The 22,495-nt window shown below is 44.7% G+C and overlaps 1 protein-coding gene across 1 annotated transcript; it reads left to right on the forward strand.

Annotated features, from left to right (window-relative positions):
- Positions 1-5,742: 5,742 nt before the first annotated feature.
- On the forward strand, positions 5,743-20,668 carry LOC125644921 (caspase-8). The gene is made up of 9 exons (XM_048869655.2): positions 5,743-5,827; positions 8,399-8,737; positions 10,199-10,304; positions 11,797-11,935; positions 13,920-13,979; positions 15,851-15,942; positions 16,682-16,793; positions 18,374-18,863; positions 19,784-20,668. Exons 2-9 carry the CDS (start codon positions 8,427-8,429, stop codon positions 19,923-19,925), a joined length of 1,452 nt encoding a protein of 483 aa, XP_048725612.2. The 5' UTR covers positions 5,743-5,827; positions 8,399-8,426; the 3' UTR covers positions 19,926-20,668.
- Positions 20,669-22,495: the final 1,827 nt, after the last annotated feature.

Below are 22,495 nucleotides of genomic sequence, written 5' to 3' on the forward strand. Positions count from 1 at the left end.
GAGGGAGATCCTAGATGGGCCCTCGCCCTACTGCATGATCCCATCTGAGCGTCTCTACAGCTACTTCAAGGATGTATTTGACTGCATAGCCCGGAATGACGCGCAGCGCCCAGAGTGCCTCCGCCCCCTGCCCTGTGTTGACGAAGCAGGTGTCCTGGAAACTGACTATACGCCCAAGGAAGTGATGGCCAGACTCTCAAAAACAAAAAACACAGCTCCTGGGAAAGACTGCATCCCCTACAGCCTCCTGAAAAAGCGAGATCCCGGCTGCCTGGTCCTCATCACGCTCTTCAACCAGTGCAAGCAATTCTGCCGGACTCCCGGCTCCTGGAAGTAGGCCATGATGGTACTGGTGTACAAGAAGGGTGAGCAGGATGACCCCAGCAACTGGAGGCCCATCTCCCTCTGCTCCACGATGTACAAGCTCTATGCTAGCTGCCTGGCGTCAAGGATCACGGAGTGGTCGGTGAGCAGGGGAGCCATCAGCTCCATCCAGAAAGGCTTCATGTCCTGCGAGGGCTGCTATGAACACAACTTTGCCCTCCAAACCACCATCGAAACGGCCAGAAGGGCACGGAGGCAGTGCATGGTAGCATGGCTCAACCTGGCTCACACCTTTGGTTCCTCCCCCACCACCACATCTTTGCCATGCTCCAGGAGTTTGGGATGCCAGAGAACTTCCTCCATGTGATCCGAGAGGTGTACGAGGGATGCAGCACCACCATTCGCTCGGTCGAAGGGGAGACCGCCGAGATCCCGATCCGGAGCGGAGTTAAGCAGGGCTGTCCCCTCAGCCCCATCATCTTTAACCTCGCCATGGGGCCGTTGCTGCGAGCGATCTCCAATGGCACAAATGGCTTCAACCTCCACGGTGAGAGAGTGAGCATCCTGGCTTATGCGGATGACCTGGTCCTGACCGTGGACGACCCAGAGAGCCTCCAGCGTATGCTAGATGCCACCAGTCGAGCTGCCGATTGGATGGGGCTCCGCTTCAATGCAAAGAAGTGCGCAGCTCTCCACATCGATGGCAGCAAAAGGGACTCAGTGCAGACGACAGGGTTCCAGATCCAGGGCGAGCCCGTCATCCCCCTGGCATAGGGGCAGGCGTACCAGCACCTCGGCATGCCAATGAGTTTCCGTGTCCGGCAGACACCTGAGGACGTCATCCAGGAGATCTTGTAGGATGCTGCCAAGATCAACACCTCCCTGCTAGCACCGTGGCAGAAGATAAACACCCTGAACACCTTCCTGATCCCCCGCATCTGGTTCGTCCTAAGTGGATCTGCCACGGCGAAGGTACCCCTCAACAAGGCAGAAAAGATCGTCCGGCAGCTGGTGAAGAAGTGGCTGTTCCTCCCCCAGAGAGCCAGCGACGAGCTGGTCTATATCGTCCACAGGCATGGCAATGCCAATGTCCCCCGCATGGGTGACCTGTGTGACATCGCGGTGATCACCCACGCCTTCGGCCTGCTGACGTGTCCCGACGCCATGGTAAGGAACATCGCAGCAAACGCCCTCCATGACGCAACAAAGAAGCGGATCGGCAGAGCCCCCCTCCAACCAAGACACCGCCAACTTCCTGAGCGGTTCCCTGGATGGCGAATTCGGACGGGATGGGCGTGTCATCGCTTCACAGTGGTCCCGCGCTCGCAATGCCACGCGTCACCTGGGGAAGCGCATTGGCTGCCACTGGGAGTGGTGCGAGGAACACCAGGAGCTGGGAGTCCTGGTGCCGCAGAAGAGGTCCAACGACAACACCATTGTCACCCCGAGCGCCAGGGGCATGCTGGAGAGGACCCTGAAGGCAGCCATCCACTCACTGCACATGGAAACTCTGAAGCGTAAACCAGACCAGAGTAAAGCCTTCGAACTGACCAGGAAGTGGGACACCAGCAACCACTTCCTCGCCGGGGGCGGCTTCACCCGTTTCGTCGACTGGCGGTTCATCCACTGCGCCCGGCTCAACTGCATCCTGCTCAACGGAGCCGTCCGCCATGGGAACCGAGACCAGCATTGCAGGAAGTGCAGATACTCCAATGAGACCCTGCCCCATGTCCTGTGCAGCTGCAAGCCCCACTCCAGAGCCTGCCAGCTGCGCCACAACGCCGTCCAGAACCGCCTGGTGAAAGCCATCGCACCGCGCCTGGGGGAGGTCGCCGTGAACTGCGCCATCCCTGGTACTGACAGCCAGTTGCGACCTGACGTGGTAGTCACTGACGAGGCCCAGAAAAAGATCATCCTTGTTGACATCACGGTCTCCTTCGAGAACAGGACTCCAGCCTTCCGCGAAGCCCGAGCTCGTAAGCTGGAAAAATACGCCCCCCTGGCCGACACCCTGAGAGCGAAGGGCTACGAGGTGCAGATGTATGCCCTGATCGTTGGAGCCCTGGGCGCTTGGGACCCCTGCAATGAGTGTGTGCCACGGACCTGTGGGATCGGTCGACGCTACGCACGGCTCATGCAGCGCCTCATGGTCTCGGACACCATCCGATGGTCCAGGGATATCTACATCAAACACATCACTGGCCACCGACAGTACCAGGAGGTGTGAGCCAGTACAAAATCATGCATCAACTACGAGAAAGGGACTGAGAGACTTTTTCCATTGGACCATATGAACTGGAACCATAAACTCATTGAACGTTAAATCCCACCAAATGAGGGTAGATCCATCCTCATCATCATATCCGCTCATTATACTCCACATCTGAACATGTCCATTTTATGGACAACATACCCCCATATCTCAATGTCTGTACTTTGACCCATTAAATTTTTACCCCCAATCGGGGAGATTGCAGATTATATATTCCTTACGCCACCCGTTCCTAAACCGAATTTCGCACCCCTTGATAATCTGTACCTTTTCCCTGATAACCAGAAACTTCTATGCTTAAACTCTGTACCGTTTTCTTTTTACTTCAACATTATCTTAATAAAATTATTAAATCTGAAAACCCTGATTTATTTACAGGTAGGTGTTGGTCACAGACAATGCCAGAGTGACATTATCCCCAGTGAAGATAATGCACTTCTGAAAAGATACAGCTGTAAAGTCACAGGAATGAGTCCACTGCTAAGCAGACCTTAGGACTGTGGTTTTCAACCTTTTTTCATTTGCAGACGCTTAATAAATTTCAAATGGAAATTAGCCATAGTCTGTGGACTCTCAGGGGTCCACGGATCACAAGTTGAAAACCACTGCCTTAGGATATTGGTGGGAAGGGAGCCGCCTCTGGCAGATTTTAAATCTGTGAGCCTGCTTAGATCCACAGGAAAAGAGTGCTATCCCAGTTCTGCAGACATAAGGGAATTTACTGTCTGCATGAGTGTGGTTAATGGGTGAATTGGGGTGTGATACCTAAGCCAGTGGTTCTGTAAACTTTGTGAAGAACAGACCCCCTGCCACGGAAGATAAAGGACATTCTTTTTTCTGTTAGCAGCATAGGATCTGTGAAACAGATGAGCAGTACATATGGCCATACTTACAACCTATTTACTTCTCAGAGATGTAAAGCTAAACTTAGATGTATGTAAAGATGGAAGTATTGAGACAGTATTCCTGTATTAATGGCGAAATCCACATCTGCGTACAATTAGAGATGGCATATGAAAAGTTAAAACAATAACTTTGATCATTTGGAAATTACAAAGATATGTAAGAGAACTGCTTGGAAATCAAAAGCAACTCAAATGCTAAGGGAAATTGAAACCAGTGCCTCTCTGTAAAATGGAGGGGATCTTGGAGATCTTTTCTTTTCATGTATTCATTCTCCCTTGGGTCCTCTTGGACTTCGTTAATCTCAATGAAATACCAATAATTTAGAATAAATACCTTAATATTGCAATCAACTAATGTAGTAGTAGCTATGCATACAAATGGCTAAGGTGTATAGAATCAGAATTGCTCAGCTGTTTGCCATAGATCCTGTATCACAGGCAGCTGATAGAAAGCCTCCTTTAGCTTAGGTGGAGAGGGCCTATGGTTCTGGAACAAAGGAATAGCTGAGCTCTGTCCCCTGCCACTATGGAGTTTTGAGCGGATGACACCCCTTAAGGTCTAGGTGTCTACTGAGAGAGCTGGCTGAGAGTTTTTTGATTAAATGTTTTTCTTAAGAAAATGCCAATTCGTGGAAACCCCTGTCCCTCCTCTGCCTAATTTTGGAGGTGAGTGTCCTAACCACTGAGCTATTGGCTATTTTGGCATTGTGTCTGCCTTGCTGGTATTTTTCATGAAAAATTTGAAAAGGTCTCGATTTTGTTGTTCAGCATTCGACCAAAAACAGATTTTGCAACTTGTAAATATATTGCAAAACAGAATTCTTGTTTTTTGGCCAGTACTAATCACCAATTCATTACAATGTATCTTTCTGAAACACCATTCAGACACATGAATTTCAAGAGAACATTTAGACTTTACAGTTCCATGTGTTCACTGAGTGCCGGTTGTGTATTTGGTGGTGGTGGCCGTCTCTCTCCTTTTTTCTTTTATATAAATAAAATAATTTTCCATAAAAAATATTGCATGTTAAAAATGATCCAACTGCATAGAAAAGATGGACACTATAGTAAGATAGATGGGACTGAAGCAGGGGTGGGCAAACTACAGCCCGCAGGCCAGATCCAACCCACCAGTTGTTTTAATCTGGCCCTCAAGCTCCTCCTGGGAAGCGGGGTCTGGGGCTTGCCCGGCTCTGGTGCTCCAGCCAGGGCTCCTGGAAGCAGCGGCCTGGCCCTCCTCCGGCTCCTACGCGTAGGAGTAGTCAGGGGGCTCCGCTTTGCACGCTGCCCCCGCCCCAAGTGCCAGCCCCGCAGCTCCCATTGGCAAGGAACCTCAGACAATGGGAGCTGCAGCAGTGGTGCCTGCGGATGGGGCAGCATGCAGAGCCATCTGGCTGCGCCTCCGCATAGGAGCTGGAGAAGGGACATACCGCGGCTTCTGGGAGCCGCTTGAGCCGCCCAAAGCCTGCACCCTGAGCCTCTCCCCGCACCCCAACTCCCTGCTCCAGCCCTGATCCCCCTTCCTGCCCTCCAAACCCCTCAGTCCCAGCCCAGAGCACCCTCCTGCACCCCAAACTCCTCATTCCCAGCCCCACCCCAGAGCCCGCACCCCCAGCCGGAGCCCTCACCCCCCACCCCATTCTCCACTCCCCTGCCCCAGCCTGGAGCCCCCTCCCACAGCCTGAACTCCTCATTTCTGGCCCCATCCCGGAGCCTGCACCCCCAACCAGAGCCCTCACCCCCTCCCGCACCACAGCCCCAATTTTGTGAGCATTCATGGCCTGCCATACAATTTCTATTCCCAGATGTGGCCCTGAGGCCAATAAGTTTGCCCACCTCTGGACTGAAGGATCCAATGGCAAAGCAGGGAAGTGGGACAGAGACAAACTTTAAAGTGGAAAAGCTTTTTGAAGCAAGCGTGTTTTTCTCCTGACCCTTTAATTCTTCATTTAGAGGAAACAACTCAAGTCTCCTTTCGTAACAAGAGGTGTCCTGATTATGCTGCTTGCTGTGCTCCAACTCACCCCTTTTTACTAGTTTATTTGTTTTATTTTTACAAACTCTGTTTCCATATCTGCAATATTTGATTATTTGTAATATTTGAAATTGTAATGATGACAAGTTCCGGAATTGAACAGCTCTGTTGACATTGTGTTAATATCACAATTTTCATTCTGTTGTCATTTAATTTAACCTACTACTGTAAATCACATGACAATACACTCAGTCTCGAGACCAGTCCTTTCCTGTTGCATGACTTCCTGTTGGGACTGAGAAGGAACAAGATCCAGAGGCATTTCATTCACTGAGCTATCTGACCCCAAAAGTAAGTGAAATCCACATCCTTAACTTCAATATCATTTTATGTTTGAAGGCAATTGAGTTTTGCTAGGCCAATATCTCTTTCTAGTTTTTTCTCTTTCCCTGTTTTGGATTATAATCTAATGCCGGAAGACAATGGAGTTAGAATTTTTAGTATGCTATCAGCACAGGCAGACATACACACATGCAGATATATGTATGCAAAATAGACAGTATATAAACTATAGTGTTCAAAGTTTACAGAAAGTTGTGAAAGTGAAAGTGAAATTAATTCCCTTTTCCAGAAAGATCGTTTTTATGGCTATAAATTGCTTATACCTTAATCTAGGGGTATGCATGTGTGTCAGAGGACACCTGTTCCCCCAATCTTAAATTGACAATTAACCATCAAGTGTGTATTCTTCTTTTTTTTTCAGAGAAGTAACAAATAAGATCAAGCAGTTGAAAGCACTGACTCCTGTCTGAATGACTCGTGCCTCTTCTCATTTAGTTTTCATATGGCCCAGAGGTGCAGAGTCTCATCTGTTTCTAAACTAATTTTGTATACATTTAAAAGAGAAATACATTTAATTTTGTATACATTGAGGGTCGGGGAACAGAGCTTTAGATAGTGTGCTCTGTAGGACAGGGAGTGAGTTTTACTAGGTTTTTCTAGACAAGAATTTAAGGTCCTACTGTATAGTAACCAGTTAAAAGATTGCCAATTAACTCAAGTTAACTAACATGATTGTGAATGCTAATCCATACGCTCCTCAGAACTTTGCAGTTTACCTTAAAATGGGCCCTCAAGTCAACCACAAACGTTTGTGTCATGGAACAAATTATTGTAGAGTGTCTAGATTAGCATTTACAATTATATTCATTAACTCAAGTTAATTTGGCAATCAGTCAACTCTGTACCTCAGAATCACAAACCCTGGTCTACACAAAGCTGCAATGTGTTTGAAGATAGCCAACTGCAAGGGGGGGATCCCAACCTCATGGTGGGGTTTTGGACACTGCCACCAAACACATGGATTACTGACTTCTCTGGCAATCTGACAGTGGGAGGCAGGCTTGCTCTCCCAAAGGGTTGCCATACTAAATGTTCCCTCACAATTTCAGTCTCAGAATGGTGCCCAAATGAAAAAGACTGGAGGAGAGAGACCTTCCAAGCATGCTAAGAGGGGGTCCCCCACAGAGTCCACTCAAAGAACTTCAGCCACCCGATAGATTCTTTCTCCCAAACCCTCACCCTCCTCTGATATCCCTGGGTAGCCCTTCTGCTCTGCTGTCACAGAGGGAGCAGAGCACTGACGGGCACTCTCTGCAATGAGGCGGACAGATGAGCAGCATATGCTACTGTTCCCACACTATGGTCTGAGGATTTTTGGAGCCTCATGCTCCATATGCCCAAATTCAGAGGCCCATTCTAAATTCAGTACAGTAGAACCTCAGAGCTATGAACACTTCAGGAATGGAGGTGGTTTATAACTCTGAAATGTTCGTAACTCTGAACAAGACATGGTGGTTCTTTCAGATGTTTGCAACCGAACATCCACTTAATGCAGCTTTGAAACTTTACTATGCAGAAGAAAAATGCTGCTTTCCCTTTATTTTTTTAGTAGTTTACATTTAACATGGTATTGAACTGTATTTGCTCCCCCATGCCCGCTGTCCGATTGCATACTTCCGGTTCCAAAGGAGGTGTGTGGTTGACAGGTCAGTTTGTAATTCTGAGGTTCTACTGTACTTGTGTCCTGCCCTAACTGTAGTCCAGGACTGAAAATTCAAAGGTCACTGGGGGCTTTAGGTGCACAGTGAAATGGGAAACATGTGGCTCCAACCTCTACTAAAGCTTTGGAAATTATCAGTATGCTCTTTACCTGATCTGTAACTTACAAATGTGCAGCGTGATAGTAATTAGCTTAGCTTGTAAGTGAGCTGTAGTTTGCAAGTGCTGGAGACAACAAGTAAAAGTGAATTATCTTTCCTGTCTAAACAATTGGAGTGGCCTGGTTGCAGGGACCTGCAGGGGCCAGACAAAAAAAATTGTTTATAGAAGCAGTAGTAGCTTAGGGAAGCTTTTACTACAATTAAGACACACATCTGTGATAGAGTAATGTCTGTGGGTCTCATTTATTGCTCAGACACTTTGTTGATTTTAGATCTAGGGGAAACAGGTGTCAGATATATGGATCTTGCTTCTGGGTAGCATTAAATCTCTAGAAAAAGAATAATGCTGACTTTCAAAAGAACAACAGACAAGATCTAGGAAAGAAAAAAGGAAGCACTTGCATGCAGCTAGGTTGATTCTGCTGCCAGCAAACCCCAAACATCCTCCCAGGGAAAGCAGGAGGAGCTTGTCTCCATTACATTTTCTCTTACCTTTGCTTCTGTTCCCAAGTGCAGATTCCTAAAGCTGATCAATTGAAAGGGGACAAAAGAGACCTAACATCAAAACTATGACGGGGGGGGACATAAGATGTATGTATCTATTTATTATGGAGCATTCCATGTGATGTGACTCCTTTGTAATTGTGTTGAACTGGCCCATCAATCCCATTGTTCCATCATCATCTCACTTTGTGTTTAGATCTGATTCTTCATCTCTCAGCCATAAAATGAGCGCAGATATATACAAGCTTCTCTTCTTCATCAGCGAGGAACTGGACTCAGAAACCTTGATGGCCCTGAAGTTTCTGAGTCTAGAGTACATCCCACTGAAGAATCAGGAAAACATTCAGGATCCCAAAGATTTTTTCCAAAAGCTCCAGAAGAAGGGACTGATAGAAGAGGATGATCTGTCCTTCTTAAAGGAGCTAATGTTCAGAGTAAACCGCATAGACCTCCTGACTGGTAAACTGAGCTCCAGCAGAGACGAAATGGAGAGGGAGCTTCAAATCCCAAACAAGGCAAAAGTTTCACCATATAGGTATGCAGTGTGGTAGTAAGGACTCTTTGGGGCCTTTGGGCTTAAAAGACCCAGGTAGAGATGTTCTGTTATGTCCAGGTTCATTCTTGTTTCCTATCTGAATTGTCTTCCATTTTATCTCACACACAAATCCAGGGAGAATTTTATACTTCTCAGTCTGGCTCTGTGCGTCTTGCACACTTAAGGACTGGTATTTAGCTCTATGCGCTAATGCTATTGATTGTGTCCTTGGTACTATTCCGACAGAAGCGACATCTCCATTTTCCTAAAGAGACTCAGTCTCCGAGAATGTTTTTTTCCTGGATATTATCTCACAATCATAGTATTGTATTGTAACTAGAGAGGGGTCAAGCAGGCTTGGGGTTGGATTTGATCCTCTCAAATCCAGAGAGAGAGCCTGAGTCTTACCTAGAAAAAAGAAAAGGAGTACTTGTGGCACCTTAGAGACTAACCAATTTATTTGAGCATGAGCTTTCGTGAGCTACAGCTCACTTCATCGGATGCATGCCGTGGAAACTGCAGCAGATATTATATACACACAGAGATCATGAAACAATACCTCCTCCCACCCCACTGTCCTGCTGGTAATAGCTTATCTAAAGTGATCATCAAGTTGGGCCATTTCCAGCACAAATCCAGGTTTTCTCACCCTCCACCCCCCTACACACAAACTCACTCTCCTGCTGGTAATAGCCCATCCAAAGTGACAACTCTCTTCACAATGTGCATGATAATCAAGGTGGGCCATTTCCTGCACAAATCCAGGTTTTCTCACCCCCCCACCCCCATACACACACAAACTCACTCTCCTGCTGGTAATAGCTCATCCACACAAGTGGTCACTTTGGATGGGCTATTACCAGCAGGAGAGTGAGTTTGTGTGTAGGGGGGTGGAGGGTGAGAAAACCTGGATTTGTGCTGGAAATGGCCCAACTTGATGATCACTTTAGATAAGCTATTACCAGCAGGACAGTGGGGTGGGAGGAGGTATTGTTTCATGATCTCTGTGTGTATATAATATCTGCTGCAGTTTCCACGGTATGCATCCGATGAAGTGAGCTGTAGCTCACGAAAGCTCATGCTCAAATAAATTGGTTAGTCTCTAAGGTGCCACAAGTACTCCTTTTCTTTTTGCGAATACAGACTAACACGGCTGTTACTCTGAAACCAGTCTTACCTAGGTTACTTGTAACCTGATGTGTGCTATGTACTGTCTCATTCCTGGAAGCATGCCACTGAGTGCTTCCGAGAGCAATTGTTTTCACTTTGGACCACACCAATTTTCTGATACTGTGGTGGTGATCTTGGTCTTGGCTTTCAAGGATGTTGTACATAGCAGTGATAAGGATGAAGCAAACCCTTTTACTGTGGACCAGCTTGTCAGGCACATGGGGCATGTAGGTAATCTTCATTTTGGCTAATTTGCTTCCTTTCTTCCCTCTCTCCTTCCTTTATTGTCAGGCAACTACTTTACAGAATCTCTGAAGAAATAACTAGTGAAGAAGTTGCCAGTGTAAGATTCCTGCTGCAAAAGGAGCTTCCAAAGAAGAAGCTTCAGGACAATGCTGTAAGAGCACTTGATCGTGGTGGCTTCTTGTGCAAAGTTGGTTTTGAGTCTCTGGCTATGGCTATGCTACACCTTACATCAACATAAGTTATATTGCTCAATGGTGTGGTTACCCACCCCCCTAAGCAATATAACTTATGCCGACTTAGTGCTGAGCACACTGGTGCGTAAGTCGATGAGAGCGCTACCACCAGCAGGTGCTGGAGTAATTAAGCCAACGGGAGCTCTCTCCCGTCAGCTTAGAGCAGCTACACAGAGAGCTTACAGTGGCACAGCTGCATCAGTTCAGCTGCACCGCTGTAAGGTCTGTAGTAGCCATAATTTAACTCTTTCCTCGAAGGAGGTAGAGAGAACAGGTGCATGTAAATCCCAGTTTGCAGTGGGGATGGATCATGTTAAGATTATATTGTTCAGAGGAAGTGGAAGAGCTGTGAGATGGTCTCCATTAGAGAATGGGTCCTTCTTTCTCCCTCCTGTCTTAGTCTCCTTTCCCCACCACTTTATCAGTCTTTCCCACATTCTCATTGTCTTATCCACACCATCCATCTCCCTGCCTCTGCCTCCCACAAATTCAGCACACTCCTTTTCTCTTCCCACTGCTTTCAGGGTATTGATGTTTGGGTGGCACCCAAAGGAGGAGGATGTGAGCTGGAGAAAAAGCACAGGGTTTGGGAGTCAGACAATCCTAAATTGTAATCCTGGCTCTGCCAATGACTCGGGTGGTCCTGGGAAAGTCACTTAACCTTTCTGTCCCTTTCCTTATTTGTAACACTGGATAATGTGCCTAGCTGCCTCCCAGGGTATGGTGAAGGTTAGATAGACAAATCACTATCTTTGAAGATAGAAATTGCTATGAAAATACTACATACTGTTCATAAGCACCCTTCCTGAGTTCATCCACAAGGCCTCTATGCTCTGCATTAAAACTCTCCCTAAAAGCCCCAAATCTGCTATAGTCCCCATGGGAAGATTAGCTGATACAATTACAAATTTGGGTAGTAATTAGGAATAATTGATGTAATGGAAAACCTAAAGCAGTGTAACTAAATTGTTTTTTAAAAATCCATTTTAGTTACGCATCTGGAATAGAGATGCACTTATCCAGGTTTATACCACACTTTTTATTCTAGTTTAATTTAATTCGGTCAATTACTGGATTAAGCTAAACCAGTTTAAGAGTATCTACTTAGTGGTTTGCACTGGTTTAATAAAATTTGTTTTGTTACATATGTGCAGAAAAACCATATGTAAACCAGCCCTAAAATCCCTTGTTTTAGCTTAATTTATTTTCCCATGAGGTGGCTAATTCACATCTTGACACCCGCTACCACCTTCTAACTTGGTGTATTTCTCTTCCCCCCAATTCTCTGTCTGTTTCTGTCTTCAGCTTGTCCTCTCCTCAGAGCAGGGAACCTTGCCTTCCTTTTGGTATGATGCCTAACATGTTGGGTGCTACCTGAAACTAATACATCAGAATATTTTTTTTAAACAGACAATATTGAAGCTCTTTATAGAAATGGAAAAAGCTGGGATAATGAATGAAACCAAATTAAAGGTGCTGAAGAGTATTTTACAGGAAGTTAGACCTGACCTGGTGCAAAAAATTAATACCTACGAAGTAGAAACACAAGGTAATGATTTTAAACTACCCATTTGAATATTCTTTTGACTGAGTCCCGAGGACCAAAGGAGGTGGTGATGAGGGAGACATTGGATGTCGTCTGCCCCCTTTAGGAACTATTGAAAAATTGTTCTGCCTAGTATTAATTTCTGTGCTTTGACCAGTCTAGTTTTAAATGTCTCCAAGAGTGAGACCTGTACCTCTTCCCTTGGGAGACTAGTCTGTAGACTTACAGATCTTGCATTCAGCGAGCTGCTAGGCTTTAATCTCCGTCAGCTAGTGGAAAGGTTGGAAAGAGGCATAACAGAAAGGGTTTGGAAGGGAGGCGTTTTTACTCCAGTCGGTGCCAAATGCTTTAAAACAGAAACTGGGACATTTCCAGCACTTCCAGTTACTGTGTTCTTGATCAGCTTTTGGGGCTGAAGCAATGACTTGTTCACCTGACAGGCCCAACGTTCAGGAAACAGTTAATGAGAGGCACCATCCAGCGGCCAGGGGAAAGTGAGAATACACAGACTTTTTTTCATAGCAGGTTCTCATTTGCATTTGGCACAGTCGTGTATGTTTCTCTGAGGCCCCCTGGACGGCTCTCAGAGCATTTGGACTCTTTCTCCCAGCCATTCTAAGGATGTACTTGTGAAGCATCACCTGTTTGGTGAGTAGAGCAGATAATGGCTCTGAGGCAGATAGTGGCTGCGTCGAATCTTGACTATAAAAATTCTCCCACTAGTGGCAGCAACAGTGGAAGCACTAGTGTCAACAGAGCACTGGTGCTTTATCACCCCTTGTTATCTAGCGCAGGGTAGATGTAATCAGCACAGTAACCGTCAGAGGGCACCTGAATGATGTCTACACAATCGGGCTCCCCACCGCTGCCTCTAGAGGCATTGTAACAGTGGGAGATTTCCAGGAATTCTATTGTAGACCAGGACTGTAGCCAAGGGGGAAAATTATTTAATTCATCTCTTTAGATGGAGCAGGAAGGAGTCATGTTTTTCAGCCCTGTTGCCACTACAGAAAAATACTTTTTCAGCACAGCCATGTTTAAACGTGATTATGACTTATTTTTGCCGGTCTAGACAGTATAAAAATGTCATAACTAGGGATGTAAAACTGGTTAACTGATGAGCATTGTTCTTATTGGTTTTTGGTTAACAATTAAACTCCACTGCCAGCTCTGTGCCCGGGACATGGGGACGGCAGCTGGGACCCCAGGCACGGGGACAGCAGGGGTGATGCGCTAAAACATGGGGGTGCTGCAGCACCCCTTGCACTCCCAGTTCTCTGCCTATGTGAACTTCTTAACAGTTAACTGTTTAACTGATAGAATTTTAATAGGTTACATGGTTACTATTTTAAATCCTATTTACATCCCCAGTCATAACCGTGATGGAGAATTATGTTTTAACCCTAGTAGATGCCTGTGTTACAACCATTTTTCACAATCCTGTTTAAATATTGTTATTTCTGTAGTATAGACCCAGGGCCTTTATCTCAGCCAGGGCAACAGAAATGGTCAACCTGTCAATGGGCTAATCCATCACCAGGAGGGCAAGAGGGGAACCCATTCCTGGAGGGGACAAGAAGAGAATCATCAGTCACTAACAGAAAGAGGGCTCTCCTTCAGCACCTAAAAATAAAACCTCAAGGGAACTCTTATTCAGTGGGACGTGACAAATATAGCGAAGAAGCTGCAGAACTGGTACAGCTACAGGGTTTCTTTCCCATGTTGGAAACTGGTGTCAGTTGACCATGATCTAATGTATTGACAGTTTAGATAACTTCACACAGAGAGCGAGGCTCACCAGAATTGTGTGTGTACTGGATGAGTTGCTTTGTCTGCCCAGGCTATTTGTCCTTTAAGGCTTCAGGGTAGCTTCTGTTGAAGACTAGGCGTGTAGTAAACCTGATGCCTTGAGAATCTGGCTGCTCTGAGACCTGGGATAGCCTCAGTTGAATTTTTCCATCATTCTTCTTGTCTCTTCATGTTTCAGCCCCAGATGAATCGATCACAAGCTTGGAACCTTCTTTTCAGAGCCTGACAATTACCGAAGGTATTTTGTTACTGCTCCTTAAGTAGATTAATAAATTATAAGGGTAGAAGAGACCCTTGTGATCAGGTCTTGTCTCCTTAAGACTTCCCCTGAATTAATTCCTGTATGAACTAGAGCACAGGCTCACTTAATTAAATGTAATTTAGCTAAGAGTCTGGTCACTGCCCTAAGTGTGAAGAAGTTTGTTACCTGCATTGTTTCCCACCTAGATTCTGAAGCCTGTAAAGATTTCATGGTCAGTGCCATGTAGACTCGGCCTCTTGATTCATATGGTTAAAAATAGGACTAATCATCACTAACTAAATATACCTAAAAACAGCCTGATCTTAAGCAGTGGTAGGCCCATAGGTGCTAAGGCTATAGACATTATCTAAGTGGTAAACAATGATGAAAATGTGAGCAGTTTGTCATGTTTTAGGGGTTGGAAGTTGTCTAACACTCTGCTCCAGCAGGTGATTCTATCCAATATTGTCCCCATTATTACAGTATCTGAGCCCCTGTGAGGTAGAGATGTACCATTGTCCCTACTTTAGAGGTGAGGAACTGAGTTACAGAGGCAAAGTGACTTGCCCAAGGTCACAAAGGAAGTCTGTTGCAGAGCAGGGAATTGAACATGAGATTCCAGAGCCTCAGGCTAGTGTCTGAATAACTGAACGATGCTTCTGTGTCCACCAATTTTTCAGCTTCTGACTTAATTATCTCAGTGCCTCCTTCTACACTGTCCCCAGTGCATGAAACACCCTTGCTGAGCTGATCCCCCTTTTAGTCCCTCCTGATTACCCACTTCTGCTGTGCTGCCTATGGAGGGATTCAGCTGGACTTCTACTAGGCTTGGCAGAATTCAGTTATTATTGTTATTTTTAATAAATGTTCTCTTTAGAACATGCCTAGCACATTGAGGACATTGCAAATAATACTAAATGCTCAACAAAGAGTGACAGATTAGCTGATGAGAGCTTGGACATTAGAAATACCGATCGGTTCAGACAGTTCATCCTCTAGCTCTATTTCTCTATGTTTCTCTCCTCATCCAGAATTCTCTTTTGATTTTTTTTCCAAGCAAACGGCGTGCAGGCCAAAATCAGACAGGATCCATGCAGAGGGGAGCTTTATGCCTGTGCGTATCCCATTGCAGGATCAGGGCCTCAATGCCTCACTCTCCCTCCCCAAATAAAGCATTTTTCTTATTTAACTATCCAGGACTTTGCAGGAAATAGCAAATCACATCTATTCCCGACTCTGTGATTTCTTATCTGAATTGAAGAAACTCTCCTTTTATATTCCTTTTTATACTCTGGTGGAAATACGAAAATCTCCTTTTTATTTATTTATTTTTTTCAACTGCGTGGCAGCCATCGGTATATGCCTTTTGGTTTCTGACATCTAGCAATGTTACAACAATGGTCTTTCTGAAACATTTGCTGCTGTCCCACTTCTGCTCCAAGATATTATTGTAGCTCTTTTCAACATAGTGTATAATGGATCTTCCTTTGAATTTAAATCCAAGAAAAATGGGAAGAAAATATTCCCTTTAACAGGACACAGGGTCACTTTTTTTTGTCCAACACTCACTCATAAGACAAAACTCGCCTTCCCCTGATAGTAGTGATCATTTGCAGCAGTTACATATTGACCAAGTAATCTATTGCAAAGCATCTTTCCTTAAAAAGGAAGCCCATCTATGGATTTGCTCAGCTGGAGATAGCAAAAAATGAATCTCTGTCTAAAGATCCCTCAAAATGATGTGTCCACAATGGAAGCTAGTCCCCACCCCACTCCTTCAGATCAGTTGGATGCCATTTTTTATACTGAATTATGTTAAAGTTAAGACTGTCCTTTTGACTCTAAATCTCCTTTCGTGCCCCTTGTAGGTCATATTCACCAGGAAGTTCCTTGCCCTAAAACATGTGCATTTGTGGGCCCAGGTGAATTGGGAGCAAAGGAAGCAGTGTCAGTGCCAAAGGTAAGAAATCCTGATGTTTAGCTTGAACTGCTGCTCTGCTCCTGACCCTCATGGGCATAAATCCCATTTACAACCCTCCCTACAATTGTTGTTGAGGCCCTAGGGAACTCTCATCCAGAATACAAGAGTAAGCCCCACCCTTTGCTGTGTTGCCTGAGGATCAACACCCCATTAGACAGGAAACAGAGCAATGTGTGCCACTGGGGGAGTGGGAGAGGGGAAGAGAACCACCAGGACACCCTGAAGCCAGTGGAGAGTTTCCGGCAGTCATGGTTAAGCACTTCCCTCCCTCCCTCCCTCAAATCATGCTGAATCAATGGATAAGAACCAACGAACCCCACCAAGCAAAGGAAGGAGGGAGCAGGAATCTCAAAGGTAGCCCCCACCACGTGCTCTTGGGGGGAGAGGGGTGCGTTGGGCTGGGACAAACACCTGCTCCCTTTCCCTCTACTCCAGAACAATAAACTCGCCATGGGGGAGGGAAGGAGTGCTCGGGGGAAGGAAACAGGGTTTTTATTTCTCCACTCCCTTCCATCCCCCTGCAGGCAGAGGCTAGAGCTGTCCCAGATTCACAGACTTCCCCTACAGCGCTTCCCCAGCGCCCCAGCGTGTGGTATGTCTGTGGGGCTTAGATGAGGCGGGGTAACAATCGTCCCATTTCTCTTTTGGGTACCTTAAAACCCACAGCTCTTTATGTTGCTTTTACAATCTTGTCATTACACTCTGTACATCTCTACAGCTCAAGAACTCCTACAGAATGGACAATAATCCTCATGGCTATTGTGTGATACTGAACAACTCTGATTTTAAAAATCCTGATGAAACCAGGACAGGCACAGACAAAGATGCTGGTAATTATTTTGCTTGTTGAACTACTGCGGGGGTTTCTTTGTCTGAGGGAACCATTTAATCTACCCTTCTTTGTAAAATGGATAAGCTACTTAGTTGTCACTCTTTCCTTTCACAAGACCACTCTCACCAAGCTCCCTTCCCTCCATGGTTGGTCTGACAGAAGTGTCAGCCATTATGGCATTGGAAAAGCAGTCTCTTCACTGCTAAAAAGGATGGTCTTCTTACAGCTTGACAATTAATCCGTGTTAGCTCTCTCCCTATAACAGCCTAATGGAGATAGAAGTAGCTTTTACCTTGTAGTTGCTCGGTGAGGTCAACACTACACTCCCCACCTGTGGATGACCTCACCTCCTTATACTGCAGTGACATCAGAGGCTGTCTCCGCCAGGATTTTACAGCCTGAGAGCTGACTCAGATTAGTTATCTTGCTGTAAAAACACCCCTTTTAGTCTCCTTGGCAATTCCCGCATTAGAATTTGTCTGTTTATAGCTGACAGACTTATTTTTACCCTCTTGGACAGAATATGCTAAAAATGTAGTTTAAGGAAGGAAAGTCTTTCTGTTCTGGGTACAAGCTATTGTTGACAGAGTGTGTACATATATATGTGTGTATGCCTTTTCTGCTATGTTGTCTTTCTGCTTGATGACTTCTCTCTTTTTTTTTTAATAGTCGTGTTCTTAGAATTGCCATGAAATCCGTAAGCTCTCAATTCTGTGTTCACTTAACCTACTGTCTGCAGCTGGAGGATATCCGGAGACCACACTGCCAGTTAGAAAGTGTTCTGATCCAGTAAATAGACAAATCTGGTTGCAGCAATGCTCAAATGAATCCAACTATCTTATCTTGCCATTTGCCTCCAAGCCCTTCCTCCTGCAATAACTCCATGTCTGTCTGAATCCACACATCCTTCCTTTTTAACATGGTGTCTTAAAAAAGCGTATATGGCTGAATTTTAACTCTGACCCCTTTCAAGTTGCTCGTTTCCAGTCACCCTCTTTTCTCTAGAAGACTCTTCTCGCCCATTACAAAGTCAGCAGGTACTGGGAAAGCTGTGTAGATCCTTACCTTTGGTAAGAGCCAGATTCTGCTGCTCTTGCTCTGCACAGAGTAGTTAATTTCAACAGGATTATTTGCAGAATAAGGAACTACTTCTTGGAAGAGTGGCAGAATCCAGCCTTAAATAAGTACATCATCATTATCTTGTTTTATCAAGAGCTATTCATAAGTATCTCAAATCTCTGTGCAGCATGAAGTTGGTGAAAGATGCTTAAGCAAACTAACCTCTCCTAATTTATGATGATTGATTTCTATGGAAGTAAAACCTGCTTTTTTCTGGGAGGACAGCATGATGCTCAAGGCAAAGGCATTGTATCAGGAGTAAATGAATAGTTGTGTATTTCTTGCTAGGGCAATATCATTTTTATCCAAGAGGACTGACAGGGTGTGGAAAAATAAGGTGGGCTTCTTTGTGGGACTGTAACACTTTCCAAACTGCCTGACGGTGTCTCTTGTTCTTCCCTCTCCTCTGTTTCTTTATGTTAAATGAGTGCTGACTTTCCCTCTCGCTTTCTCTCTCAGAGGCTCTGAAACAGGTCTTTGAGTGGCTTCAGTTTGAGACAATCGAGCACCGAAACCTAGAAGCAAAGGAAATCCATGAGACAATCAAAAAGTATAGCAAGAAGGACCATAGCAACATGGACTGTTTCATTTGCTGCTTACTCTCACATGGCGAAAAAGGTAAAGTATATGGGATAGACTGGAATTCTGCAGCCGTCAAAGATCTGGTCTCCTGCTTCACTGGAACTGAGTGCCCCTCGCTTGCTGGCAAACCCAAACTCTTCTTTATTCAAGCCTGCCAAGGTAAGACAGGGCAGAAAAGTATCCTAGTGGAAGAAGATTCTTCTCGACAGCTGGAGACAGATGCTTTACCCTTGCCTTCCATTCCTGACTGGGCTGATATCCTCATTAGTATGGCTACAGTGGAAGACTTTGAGTGCTACAGATACATAGAGAGAGGCAGCGCATTCATTCAGTGCCTCTGCAAGGGAATAGAGTCTTTCTGCCCACAGTAAGTACTACTCATATTCCCCATTTTAATAGCACGTAGAGGACTGATGAAGAGGTGGAATGCATTTGTCCCAGAAACACTTTCTTAAACTAGCTTAATAGAAACCCATTGACAATAGTACTTTCCACTTACTGTATATAGCACTTTGCATCTTCAAAGCACCGCATGATCATTAATTAGACCTCACAACCCCTCTTTCACATTGCTAAGTGTGTATTGTTATTCCTGTTGTACAAATAAGATTGACTTTAAGTGACTTGCCTGAGGTTACATGAATCAGGAGCATAGCCAGGATTGTATTGTTGGACCTTCAGGTGCCCAGTCCCCAGTTCAACCCTCCACACTGTGCTACCTCCCCAGATGTATCCTGTATAGAATTTTACAATATTAAATGACCAATGGGAATTAATGGGAGTCTGTGGAAGCAGGCAAATCTTTTTAGTAAAGAACAATGGCAAGAACCTCCCTTCCCTAGGCTGCTGGTCTATTAAAAAAAAAAATTGCTAGCGTTTTGGTTAGAAATGAAGGGAAATGGTGTCTGGTGATAAGTCTTGTGTAGCATCATGGAGAGCAGGGGGAGGGATTGGATGATGTGTTCATCTGTTTCTCCATATTATCTAAATGCTGCTCCTAATCAGTACCGAGAGGGAAGACAAATGTCACTTGGTAGAAAAACTTACACTGAGTGGCCTTTCTGAAATTTTTTTCTTCAGATCTATGTGGAGTGTAATGGTTACATAGTAGAGTGTTCAAACTGAGTGACTAGCCAGAAGTACAGGGAAGCCATTGTCCTTGCCTCAAGGGATCATGGTATCAAGCAAACATGGATAACTTCCCAGACCAGCCTCACAGGCCTAGTTGGAAACTACCATGTATTTCTATGTAACTTTCTTTTTTTTTTTTCTTGTAATTTGTTTAAGGCGTATGGATCTGCTGACCATCCTGACACAAGTCAACAAAGAAATGGGAGAAAAAGATTTTAATGGGAAAAAGCAGATGCCGGAAATAAAATCAACCCTGCGGAGACAACTGATCTTCCAGATGTCAACGTCAGACAATTAACCAAAGAAATAATAAGTCTGGGATACGCTACATTAGGAGCTACTTTTTGGGATGGATTCAACTTGCAGTTCCAAAAGACAAATGGACTGGATTTACAAGGCAATGAGGGACCTCAGCTCTCAGATCTCCTTCCCTGCAATGGCTCGGTGTCCTGACTTCCAGATCTGCAGCTGTCCAAGTCACCAAATGGCCTGACTATGTGTGTAAGTGAAGGGGCTGAGTGACTGACCTGCATCTGTCTACTTTAGCAGGAGGTGAGCGTGCTCAGCACCTTCTAGGATTGACCCGTTGGTCATGAATTCAAATGAAGAAGCACTCTGCAAAATCATGATTCCAAAATAATGAGGAAATTGTACAGTTTCCATTTGTCAATCTTATTCATAGATAAGGCCAAAAGGGACCATTGTGATCATCAGGGATCCTAGTTTTCTGTGATAAGAAAATCCCCAAAATTCTCTAGTAAAAAACATAAAAATCCGTATTTTTCCACAATTAAAATCAAATGCTGAATTTTAGTTTCTCTAGCCACAATGTGTATAGGTATCAGTTGAACGCAATGTTTTATTGACATATTTACAATTTTTAAGCAAGTTCAAAGCCTACCTGTGCCATCAAACACTATAATAAAATTAATAGAATTGCAATTTGTATTTTTTACTTGTACCAAATATTTGTATGTCTGTATTCTATATTTTCAGAAAATTGTGGGGGGGTTTTAATGCATAAACACTCGAATGATACGGTTACAGTGAATTGTTTCATTACTGTTGTTGATGGCCCTGTGGTTTCAGCCTCTTGTTTTCATTTCTTTTCATTCAGTTTATGTTTAGCCCTTTCCATGTGTTCTACAACTATCTGCCTTTGAATGTAATCTATAGCCTTGCTGCATACAGTACAGAACATGAACATGAAATTCCATCAACATGAAATTTTTCCTTGCCAAACGCAGTGAGACAGTTTTTAGGGGTGATTTTTTTAAGTTTTTGGCCTCTTTTCATAACTTTAATTTCTCACCTCTGGAGGCTGAAGTGAAATTTGAGATGCATTAAAACGCAAACCCCTATATGCTGTTGAGTAACCTCTATACACTGGAAGCAGTTTATTGGAGTATGTTTAGCAATGTAAATTTAAAACGCATTCAAAAATCAACCACAAATGGGGGAGGTTGCACACATTGAATAAGTACTTTCAGTAAAATGTAGTTAATAGTTAATGTGTTTTTATTTTTTCACAAAATGTAAAAACTGTTTTTACAGAATCTCTAAATTCCATGTTTTTCCATGGCAAATGGATTTCTAGAATCCCTGGTGATCATCTAGTCTGACCTCCTGTATTGGAGACATAGGACTTTCCTGAATTAATTCCTGTTTCAACTAGAACATAACTTATAGAAAAACATCCCGTCTTGGTTTACCAAAATCCATCTTTACTATCTCAACCCGTGCCCTTCCTGACCCTCCTCCCCCCTTCCCCCCAAAAAGAAAAAAAAACAAAAACAAACCAAACCTTCCTTGATTTGCATTCTGGATTTACTGATCTGATCCTGGGAAGACTTCTGGGTACTCTTCTGGCTCTGTCAATCTGTTTCTTCACTTCAGCAGGTGGGTATTGTAGTTGTAAGAATGCTTGATAGAGGTCTTGTAGGTGTTTGTCTCTGTCTGAGGGGTTGGAGAAAATGCGTTTGTATCGTAGAGCTTGGCTGTAGATAATGGATCGTGTGGTGTGGTCTGGATGAAAGCTGGAGGCATGTAGGTAAGTATAGCCATCAGTAGGTTTCCAGTATAGGGTGGCATTGGCACCCTGACAGCAGGATTGTCTGGCTATGTAGACTCCTTCCTCAGGGAGCATTTGTTCCAACCCCTCAGACAGAGATAAGTACCTACAAGATCTCTATCAAGCATTCTTACAATTACGCTACCCACCTGCTGAAGTGAAGAAACAGATTGACAGAGCCAGAAGAGTACCCAGAAGTCACCTACTACAGGACAGGCCCAACAAAGAAAGTAACAGAACGCCACTAGCCGTCACCTTCAGCCCCCAACTAAAACCTCTCCAGCGCATCATCAAGGATCTACAGCGCATCATCAACCTATCCTGAAGGACGACCCATCGCTCTCAGATCTTGGGAGACAGGCCAGTCCTTGCTTACAGACAGCCCCCCAACCTGAAGCAAATACTCACCAGCAACTACACAACAAAAACACTAACCCGGGAACCTATCCTTGCAACAAAGCCTGTTGCCAATTGTGTCCACATATCTATTCAGGGGACACCATCATAGGGCCTAATCACATCAGCCGCACTATCAGAGGCTCGTTCACCTGTACATCTGCCAATGTGATATATGCCAGCAATGCCCCTCTGCCATGTACATTGGCCAAACTGGACAGTCTCTACGTAAAAGAATAAATGGACACAAATCAGATGTCAAGAATTATGACATTCAAAAACCAGTCAGAGAACACTTCAATCTCTCTGGTCACTCGATTTCAGACCTAAAAGTTGCAATATTACAACAAAAAACTCCAAAAACAGACTCCAGTGAGTGACTGCTGAATTGGAATTAATTT

This window comes from Caretta caretta, chromosome 11, assembly GCF_965140235.1.
Source record: "Caretta caretta isolate rCarCar2 chromosome 11, rCarCar1.hap1, whole genome shotgun sequence".
NCBI classification, from domain to species: domain Eukaryota; kingdom Metazoa; phylum Chordata; order Testudines; family Cheloniidae; genus Caretta; species Caretta caretta.

Coding starts and splice junctions, on each gene's coding strand:
- LOC125644921 (XM_048869655.2), top strand. CDS start 8,427: ATGAGCGCAGATATATACAAGCTTCTCTTCTTCATCAGCGAGGAACTG. Junction 15,943..16,681: donor AAGCAGTGTCAGTGCCAAAG/GTAAGAAATCCT, acceptor ACATCTCTACAG/CTCAAGAACTCCTACAGAAT. Junction 18,864..19,783: donor ATAGAGTCTTTCTGCCCACA/GTAAGTACTACT, acceptor AATTTGTTTAAG/GCGTATGGATCTGCTGACCA.